The sequence below is a fragment of the Schistocerca cancellata genome, chromosome 3, assembly GCF_023864275.1.
Source record: "Schistocerca cancellata isolate TAMUIC-IGC-003103 chromosome 3, iqSchCanc2.1, whole genome shotgun sequence".
NCBI classification, from domain to species: domain Eukaryota; kingdom Metazoa; phylum Arthropoda; class Insecta; order Orthoptera; family Acrididae; genus Schistocerca; species Schistocerca cancellata.
This window is the reverse complement of record NC_064628.1, coordinates 630,909,908-630,921,024: the sequence shown is the minus strand read 5'-3', so window position 1 is coordinate 630,921,024 and position 11,117 is coordinate 630,909,908. Positions and strand designations below refer to the sequence as shown.

General features: G+C 41.4%; 1 protein-coding gene across 1 annotated transcript in view; it reads left to right on the top strand.

Annotated features, from left to right (window-relative positions):
- Window positions 1–296: 296 nt before the first annotated feature.
- Window positions 297–11,117, top strand: part of LOC126175557 (trimethylguanosine synthase) — a 69,764-nt gene continuing 58,943 nt past the window's right edge. The window contains exons 1-2 of the mRNA XM_049922407.1: window positions 297–668; window positions 747–906. Of these exons, the coding sequence (XP_049778364.1) occupies window positions 553–668; window positions 747–906 (276 nt within the window). The 5' untranslated portion in view covers window positions 297–552. The remainder of the gene's footprint in view (window positions 669–746; window positions 907–11,117) is intronic.

Genomic DNA, 11,117 nt, shown 5'->3' with positions numbered 1-11,117 from the left:
TTTTTAAGACAATTTAGCGATGACCGCTTTTATTTGCCCGTACTTCAACCTATTATCAGTAAAGCGACGACCAGTTCATTTTCCGTTTTTGACTAGTGAGCTTAAAATATAAACTTGCTTCATTGTTTCTTTATATGATATTCTGGAAAAATGTCGCTTCCGAGGAAAAAAATAAAATAATCCCTAAAATAAATTTATTGAATGACATTTATGATATCTTTAATAGCCAGCAGTTAAAATCTTGGTTAAAATTTGTGGACAACAGGACAATCTCTGATAGAGCCATTGATGTTCTGTATCCACTGTCTGAACTTAAAGATCTGAGAAGCGTGAAGAGAGGTGTGTGTGGAGAGAGGCGTCGTGTGTAAAAGTGTGAATGGAAGTGGTATTCTGTAATAATTGATCATTTCCAACAAGGTTTAGGAATGGCGATGGCCATACAGAGTAAAAACATGATCCATTTGGAATTAAAACTAGCTAGGCGTCGTTTGATTACTACTCTTTTTTTACTATGTGTTTCGTCTGACACTAGTTCATAGTATTTTGTTTATCATGTGTGAACATTTTTGGGAGCCACTAGCGGAGATTCATTTGGCAGTGAGTGAAGCACCAACAAGTGATAGTGACAGTGAGGGTATCTATTGCCTCTGCAGCAGAGTTTTTATACGGTAATGGTTGCACAAAGAAGTGACAATAAAGAGTTGTTTATGGGACATGATACAGTGTGTCGTCTGTTATTGTTACAGTAATGCTGAATTTTTGCAAGGGGGAATGTGCGAGAAAACTGATGGAAGTGAGGACGAAACTCATTATAATTTAGATGGTGAAGATTCTTATACCTTACTCCCGCTAGAAGAAAAAGGGAACACTGAAGTAACAGCACTGAAGTTGGTGGGTAAACCAGAAGTAAGTAAACATACATGTCATATTAAACTTCATGCACTCCAGCATGCGATTAAACACGTGACAGCTGTTTGTAAATATGTAATTATGTATGTTAAGCTTGGCAGTTTGTTGAACTCTTACGAAAACCGAATTTTAGAAGTGAGACACTTTACGTCAGACGAATATAAATGTGCAGGTGTATGGATGTTTATTTTGCGGATGAAACCAATTGCAACTTGAGATCGTATAGAGTATTACTCAAACCGCGGAACTGAAAGTGATCGTAGAGAGAAGGTTTTGTGTTCATACATTTTTGTTTTTTCTGTGTTCATCACATCAAGGTTATTAGGCGTAGTGAATAGATTAGGAATTTCTTTTCCTTTGATCCAGAAAGTGTTTGCATCGAGTTTCCTGTTGCTTAGTGGATACATCAGGTCACAGGTTATATATTTGAATAAAACGTAAGTGAGAACAAATGTAGTCATTATTTACATATTTTAAGACTGGTTTTATCCGTTATATATTCAATAAATGCCAGAATAGGTCATTGTGAAATAACATTTGTCATCACTGTGATTTAACTGTAGATCTGTTGGACGTAATTTAATTTCAGCTACCCTCATTTAACCAAATTGTAAAACTTGATTGATCCTTGTCACATGGTTTTTGGATTCACTAAACGCTGTGTAGCACATTTCGACCTATGTGTTGTCCGTATCCTCCCACCCACACCACCACCACCTGCTATCTTTCAAGGTGATCATTGGAATAGTATGGACTTTGTTTTTGTGCAGTAGTACGCTGTTAGTGTATGTAATGTGACACACACCTTTCCAGTGTTGTTTTACCCTCACATGAGGGTCTTGTAGGTACATTGCATTTTGAAGTACAGCTGTACAGTACATTGTGAGATGCCGCCGGATCTTTAAGGACAAACTGTCTTAGTTGTGGGCAATTTATAACATTATTTTACTGTGGAAATTATGATTAACGTCCACAGTTAAAGAATGAAAAGTGCTATTACGTTTCATTTGTTTTCATTTCATTGAAATTTGGTAGTCAGAATGTATTTATCTAAGCCAAGAACTGTCAGCCAAGTCACATTACTCACCCACCCTTCTCTCCTCTGCCCCATGTTGATGGTATTTATGGATGACACAAATGTGATAGCCACTGGTCCATTGTTAGAATGCTCCATTTAAGAAGAGGTGTATGGTACTTCCACATTCACTGAGTCAGATGACCTGTTTTCCTTTCTGGTGGGCACAGGCTTCCACTATACAGTTGTAAAGGATGGTACTAAACTATTGGTGAAGCTCATCATCATAGGCAACAGTACACGTCAATCTCAAATATCTTTCCATGGTGTGTGAGCATTGCAAATAATTATTGTAGGTGGCTGCATTGATTTCTGTGTCACATCATGATACATGTAGTGCACTCACTTGAACACAAGTTTTGAAAAATGAGTGGAACTTGGAATTATATAGGGGCCTACCTCAAATACTGTGTGTGTGTGTGTGTGTGTGTGTGTGTCACGCCATTGAAGAAAATGAGATACTTCTTTGTCATTACTTAGAGTGGTATCAAAAAATCTGTGTAAACTGAATGTCTGTCCATAGACTAAATATTACGTTGTTGCAGTAAGATCCTCTTTGAAGATGGTTTGCATACCAAGGATGATAAATGTTGGTTTCTGTCCCATGTTCGGAAACATGACACCTAAGGGAAGATTTTAGGTGAAAATGTAAATTTAAATGTAGTTATTTGCTGAAGAATGATAGGCATGTATGTAGTGTCATGAGTGAGACATGAATTGTTGTCCTTGACATATAGTTACTGGTATAGTTAGTGGTATAGCAAATTGTGTGATCCATCTGAAAAGAATATTTTGGCTGCTATGTGAGTTGTGGCATCTTCCATCACAGCAACTTAAGGTCAATATGAAAAGTGGTGGGCTGCCATTAGCTTCTGTGTACAACTAGTCGATGTGGTCCGACAGTATCTTTATGGACATCCTCAAAATACTGGCTTTGATGGAATGGAAGTACAAAGGGGTGTGGGGGGGTTGACGTGGTGACTTATTTTCTTCTGCTGCCATGTGCTGCTTTGTTGAAAGACCTTTTAACTTGGACTACACAAATGCTTTTTTTAACTAGATATATTATGACTTGAACTACTGGGTGGGACAGACTACAAAGCGAAGTTGGGACTCAGACATAACAAGTGAGTGTACCTCCGGTATTGACATTGTAACGCATCCTCCCATTTTTATTTTGTGTGCAGTTGCAGTCCAGATCAAGAAACAAAATGCAACTTTAACTTGTCATTCTTTTCATGTCTGCTAATAAGAGTTTAGAAATATGATAGTTTTGCTCTTGTCTCACTGCAGGAGGGGCGTCTGCTGGCATGTTCTGCACACCACTGACATACCTGATACGTGCAGTGAATTTGGTGATTCAAGTCTTCGATGTTGTAGCTGGTCTGGCATAAAGAATATGCTAGCAGTTTGTTGCCATGTAAAGAGTGAATGGTCAACCTTTTAGCATGTATCAGAATTTTGTAATGGCAACATAGGCTGCATAAATATTGGTAATATTGCAACAGGCTGGCTTTTGTAGGAGGTAGCTACTGGTTGAAAAATGGAAAAGACTGCAGTTAGCAGTTAGAAACTGCTCCTGCTGCAGGGAACAAAGCATTTACAAGTGGATTTCAAAAAGTAAATTACACATTGCTATAGCAGGCCAAGTAACTTTTATTGAATGCTGCACTACACTTCAAAGTGAGGCACATATGACACTATTTTTCAACACAGCATCAAGTCGCTGTAAGCAACAGTCAGAATGTTACACCAACCATTCAGTTTAAGGATGATTGTAATGATCAAGGAGCCACTTGAGAACTGCTTTGTGATCATCCCCATCAGAAAATCTGCAATTGCTGTGAATCAGTTCCCTGATTACATGGGCATTGTCATCTTTGGTCGATGTTGATGGCCTTCCTTCCCAGTCATCATCACCCACATCTGTGCAGCCTTGGCCAAATTGTTGGCACAATTCCACTACAGCTGGACAAAACATTGCATCTGTTCCACATGCCTAGTACCGGAATGTCATGGTGAATATGTGTGCAGTTAAAGTATTTTGCCCACAAGAATCGTGCTTTGGAATACATTTCCATTGTCTTGCCATTTCACTCCACACTGTGATGCACCTGCTATTCAGACCATAGCAGAATTGTGTGCAGGAAATGCAGAACATGAACCTCTTCCAGTGCGCTCTCTCGTTGTGGAATAGTCTTAGTGTGTGACAATATGTGTAACTTCCTGACTGTAGTCCCCTTGTACTACTACAGCTAGAGGCATGTGTGGCAGTGCATGAAATAAAAGTACTGTATTTGTGACAGTGATCTTGAGATCAGTAAAGACAATGTCTACTGCAGCGCAGTGTATCTCGTGGTTTTGAACTTCCTGCAAAATTTGTTGATTGACCTGTGGTAGATGTTGCTAAGCCCAAGAACTGCTTTATATTGCAAGGCTTGAGACAAATGACAGTAATGAAAAGTACTGAGGGACTAAGCGAATAATGTGCAAGTAACTACCTGGTAGATTAAAACTGTGTGCTGGACAGAGACTCAAACTCTAGACCTTTGCCTTTTGTGGACAAGTCCTGTACCAACTGAACTACCCAAGCACGACTTGTATCCTGTCCTCATAGTTTTACTTCTGTCAGCTCCTCATCTCCTCCCTTTCAAACTAGACAGAAGTACTGCAAAACTGTGCTAACTCAGTTGATAGTGCACTTTCCGACGAAAGGTGAAGGTCTGCGAGTTCAAATCTCAGTCCAGCATACAGTTATAATCTGCCAGGAAGTTTCATATCTGTGCACACCCTGCTGCAGAGTGAAAATTCGTTCTGGAATGTGTAAGCATTTCTCCTGCTCTCAAGTTAATTGATCCAGGTATCTACAAACATAAGATAATTGTGCATTAGGTTTTATAGGTTAGTCTATTTAGCACACTGGTCTTAGGATTCAGGATAATGTTCTGCATGGCCATCATGGTATAGGTTAATTCAATTTTATTACTAAATCACTTCAATTAATTGCTTTAACAAGGCTATATCGAACCACCTGTACTCTCCTCAGTAAACACATGTATGTGTTATGACATTATAGGCTTTCCCGGTGTAATAAGTCTTGAAAGTCTCTTCAGGTTTGCTGCCGGATCATAGAATCAAGGCAGTTCAATAGTCTGGTGAACCAACGGTTTGCCATCTTCAGGAGAATGCTGCTGCGTCCCACTGAGAACTGATGCCATGGCTGCAAATCAACATCCTATATAGGACTTCAAAATCCTCTGGAAGAGTCTCCGAGTTTGATTAGTGAAAAACTGGATGAAGAGTTGGTGAAGCTTTGTCGTCATGCACTGACATCTATGTATTTTTCATTTAACAGCAACATTTTTTAACAGAATGACGGAGGGGCTATGGGTAGTCCTTTATCACCCAAAGTCGCCAGTTTATTTATGGGGGGGCTTTGAGGATATGGCACAGAGGACTTCGGCTATGCAACCAAAATGCTTCTGGAGGTATTTACAGATGGCCACATGGACATGATGCTGCCAACAGATTTTTGCATCACTTCAACTGTCTTCATCCCAGCATTAAATTTACCAAGGAGGTTAAAAGTGATGGGACGTCACAGTTTACAAAAACCAGATGATGCTCTGGGACACATTGTTCACTGAAAGCTGATGCACACTATTCGGTATCTGCATGCTAAGAGTTGCCATCCACTATACGAATGCAGTGGTGTCCTTAGGACTCTGGTATGCAGAGCATATACCACTGCTGACATGGACAGTTTAACCCAAGAACTTGTACATTGGGTGGCCGTTTTTAAGGAAAATGGATATTCTGGGAAGCAGATTCGTCGGACCATGGAGTTGGGACTACCCCAGGAGGTGCATAAACAGGAGCATAGATTTGTGGCCTTAATTCCTTATGCTGGCGGCATATCGTTTTAAGATTGGAAGAATTTTAAGGAGTTTTAACATTGACTGTGTTCTGTCCATCTTCCCAAGATTAAGACATTACATGGCTCTGTGAAGGATGATTTGGGGTGTAAGAAGCTTGGAATATATAAAATTCTGTGTCAGTGTGGGAAGACTGACATCGGCTGTTCGATTCGCACACTTCAGTACAGGTGCGTGGAACATCACCGCCATATGAGGCTACAGTAGTTGGAAAAATCGGTAGTAGCAGAACTTTGCTTAAATGATAGACATCGAATGAAATTTGATAGTTGCCAATACTTCCAGTTTTTGGAACAGTGTTTATAGAGGCAATTGAAATTAGGTTGGCAGATAATTTGATTAATAGAGACAGTGGGTTTCCTCTTAGCAGATGTGGAACCCTGTACTATCCTGCAGCCAAACAGAACATTCTTCAGTGCGGCCATTTCGAGTGTTCAAAAATAGTCTGAGTGTGAAATATTGTTGTCGCCGGTGTTCTACCAAGGATGATGCTACCTGCCTAGTCTTGGAGGGCAGAAACCATGGTGGGTGGCACATGCGCTGTGCGTGGTATGGAGGCATGTATGGGACGTCGATTTGCAGCCTTGGCATCAGTTCTCTGTGTGACTCAGCAGCAGCAGCAGCATTCTCCTGAAGATGGTGAATAGCAAGATCACCAATATATTCGATTCAGTTGATTTTAGGATCCAGCAGCAAACCAGAAGAGACTTTCAAGACATACCTGTATTAATCTGTTTGTATATGACATGTTTGTCCTGGCATTAAGCTGATAATTTCTATAAAATTGCAAAAAAATTGTTGGACACACAATTATTAATGTTAATGCTATGTCTCAGTGTCTCTTGTAGTGGGTAAATTCCTTACTCATTGATTGATTAACCCAGAAACTATTCTTCTGCTCTGACTACGCATTTGAATGATCAAGCCATGTAAATACCTATTCTGCAGATGCCACTGGCTGCTAACTGTTAACACGCACAACGAGAAGTGTTCACTATCAGCTGCTTTTTGGGACGCAACATACACCCTAGGCAAGTAGAAGGCAGAATTCTTATCTGGCCACTCCCAACTTTTCAGGTGTCAGTCTCTGTGGTCTTTCATGAATTTATTGTGACTGTGTGGTGTATACTGAAGTATGTTATAGGATGTATTGTGGGTGATGTGTGGAAACTGTCATAATAGGTTACTGTATCCCTATTTCATACAAATGATCAAACGAATAGTGTGTCCATGGTGTGATGAAGGTATCCATGACTTGTCAGTCAGGTTGTTGAGTGAATGAGACGTGGGTGGTGAGCATCAAGTAGAAGGCTTTAGAAAGATAGAAAATTACTTGAATAAAGCATGCTGGTAACAGTGAATCACTAGATGAACCCACACTGAAGAGAAAAATGAGCAGTTAGTGTTATGGATCCAATCCGGATGGCTGGCCCATTTGTAGCATACAAGTGTTAATTATCTTTTGTACGTATCAGAAGACAGGATGCTGGATACACAGGTAGGATAACACTGTATCTGCCAGGATTGTAATTTTATCTTCTGTGACAATCGATGACTGCCTCTTGTCAGGTCAGTTGCCATTGCTACTACCGTATCTGTTAGTTTCCCGTATCTCAAGACAGGTGACAAAGGTTGATTTGTGAATCAAATTTGCGATGTTACCAGCATGTCTCTCTGTGCAGGCGGATGTCTATTTTGGCCTGTGGGCAGCTGCTGTGGGAAAGGGCATGTTGAACACATTAAATGAAGCTCTGCTAGTTGGCTGGTTAGTTCAGAATGTAGTGCCTGCATGGGATCTTCTTCAGAGGAGGTAACAGTGACTTTCATACATCTGTACATCATTAGTATAAGATCGGTTGCCTGTGCCAGAGTTCAAAAATCCCCAGTGCATACTTTCAAAATGTTTTGGATGTTTACAGGTAATTGTGATAGTCATATATTCAATAGTATGTCATTGTTTACATCAACATTTTATGATATTGGAGGGTTAGCAGTGGTAACACCCAAACCTCCAGATGTCAGACACTCAGATTAGTACCAAAAGTATGTCTATAGAGTATGAACCAAAACACCGATTTTGTGACTGCTGTCTGCTGTCGTCAGTAAAATGTGCGAAAATGCTAATTAAAAGTATAAACAGAACTGTGGAGCACAGGAAATGTGTATCTGTGAGTGAGTGACTTTTAGATCTCGCATGGATGAAGAGGTAAGTGTTTGGTTGTTGTACTGAAGGTTTATAGCTCAGTGAAGAAATTTTTTTAAACTGTTTACATGTGAAATTGCTATAAGGGGGAACATTTTCTTGACATGTAAAAGGACTTTTTGGGGTTTGTAACACTGTTATTTAGCCAATCTGCTTTCGCTTTGTTATTTGAACCTTATGTACTTATTATTGATCTTATTATTAATAATTGCTGGCCGCTGTGTCAGAGCGGTTCTAGGGGCTTCAATCCGGAACCGAGCTGCTGCTACGGTCACAGGTTCGAATCCTGCCTCAGGCATGGATGTGTGTGATGTCCTTAAGTTGGTTAGGTTTAAGTAGTTTTAAGTCTAGGGGACTGATGGCTTCAGATGTTAAATCCCATAGCACTTAGAGCCATAATTATTATTAATTAATTTTTGTTACTGTGGTTTGAACCCAGGACCTTTGGCACACCAAACTAACGCTTTACCAGCTTCCCCACAGAAGCTACATATGTTAGCTGCTCACATTTATGCCCTCAATATCCTCTGTAGTTCTAGTGTTAATTTTAATTAACATTTATGCTCATTCTGCTGGACAACTGCACATAGTTAACTCTAGATTGGAGTTTCATTTGATACTGTATCGACATACAACATTTGGTACCAGTCTGAGTGTCTGAAATCTGGAGGTTTGATAGGTAAGCTCTTCAGGACATTATTTATTTATTTGTAAGGCGTTTGTTCTCAAATTGGTGGTGGATAATGAATCACTGTCAGTCATCTGCCAACCATGCATATACGGTTATACAAGTATTAGTATGTGTATTTGAGTATTGTTTCATTACATGTTAATGGATAGCAAGACAGTTTTATGGTTATTAAACAGAAAATTGTGCGCTATTTTGATAAACATACTCCAGTCACATTAATGTGACCACTGCATATGTTTTCTGTCATTGTGCAATAACTGCCCACAGACAGTGGGTGACAGTACTTGCAATGCACAGTGTATAAAGTGTGCTCAGGGATGTGGAAAACAGTGCAGTTATCGTTGTAATGCAGAAATGGAGTGATATATGTGGTGCCCAAAGCGGCGTAATTAGTGGCTCTCAGGCCAAGGATGGAAGCATTTCAGAAACAGCTAAGTTTGCAAACTGATTGTGTGATTGCAGTCTACTGCGCATGGCAAAAAGGCGTTATCCATAACTGGCACTGAGGCAACTATGTTTCACCATGAGCCATAGAAGACGGGGCGAACAACAGCTACGGAGATGAGTATGTGCGAATAGACATGCAACTGTTGGGCAACTGACTACCCAAATGAACCAAGTGACTAACAACAGTGTCTCTGAATGAATGTTCAGCAAATGTTGCGGGCTTCAGCAGTAGGCACCTGATTCATGTGGGCAAGCTGACTGGTGTTCATTGGTAAGAAAGGCTGGAATTTGCATACCAGTGCCACAACTGAGTGTCCACTGAGTGGCAAGTGGCCTTTTCAGATGAATCACATTTTATGCTCCATCAGAAAGATGGCCAGATCCCCTGTGGATCTGGGGGTTAGAATAGGCCCGAGATGTCCCTGCCTGTCGTAAGAGGTGACTGAAAGAGTGTCTCAGTTTTTGGCCCTATAAGTTCAGCTCGCATTTTATGGTTTGACCTGTCACTTTCCAAATTCTACGGAAGTGCGGGCCGTATAGGGAAGGGTGCCTTACGTGGTGCATGAGTTATCTATAGTGCCCTTAGATTCGATCTCCTGAACCGCTTGTCATGTCTTTGCATCTCCACCTGCAGTTCAGCGGTGTGGGCGAGGACACTTTCCAGCGTATGTCATCTTCTTTTGTTTTCTCTTGTCCTCTTTCACCCCCAAGACAATATTGGATTTCTCTGCGCTCAATATCCAGCACAGTAGCCAGTCTGTTGTGGTGGGGCCGTCATGTACCCATTTGGTGGTAGCCCCCTGACAACACAGGGATCGCAGTGCTGATGCCTGAGCTGTAAACTCCCCACATACGCCAAGGAGTAGATGCCTGTCTTCCTGGGGCATTAGGACTCCCGGCAACGGCTGTCCTGCCAGGTGGCCTTTGCTGTGGCCGGGTGGCGCCTGTGGGGAGAGCTCCCAAATCGGAGTGGGTGGCATCAGGGTGGATGACCTGCAATGAAACGGACTAAGTCGTCTCTTGCTGGGACCTTATAGTGCCAGCAGTTTCCAAGAGGGACAAGATCGAGTACAATGCTGACAGATAGGACCCTAAATCTTTTCCTTCCTTCGCTACTCCTTTTGGAGGAACGTATGGCTACAGAAAGAAGAGAGCCATATTCACCTCGGTATTTAGTCTGTAGCAGAATGGATGGGGTCTCCTTTCTAACCTACGAAGCCTCAATTTGTTGTTTAACACCTTGAGGATAAGTTTAGGGAAGTGACAGCAATGTCAAAGATGAGAAGCAGCGCGGTCTTGATTCAGACAGCATCCCCAGCCCAATCCCGAGTGTTACTCACTTGTGACCGACTGGGTGATATTCCTATTTCCGTCACTCCCCATAAAAGCCTCAGCATGGTCCAGGGGATTATTTTCCATTGCATCTCCTCTTGCAGTCTGACAACGAGCTCCATGCCAATCTAGATATATCATTTCATCAGGCATGTTTACTACAGGGGGCCCAAAGACAACATGGTTGCTACTGGGTGCCTTCATCTTGGCCTTTGATGGTGATTCATTGCCTGAAAAGGTCAAGTTGATGGTTTACCGCTGTGATGTTAAACTGTATGTCCTTCCCCCTATGCGGTACTTTAAGTGCTGGAAATTTGGACATGTGTCTTCCCGCTGCACTTCCAATGCCACATGTCAAGACTGCGGACGTCCACTGCATTCGGATACTCCATGTGCGCCTCCTTCCACTTGTATCAACTGTGGAGAGCAGCACTCTCCCTGCTTGCCAGACTGCACAGTACTCCAAAAGGAGCAGAAAATCTTGGAGTACAAGACCCTGGACCAATTGACTTTCAAAAGGCTAAA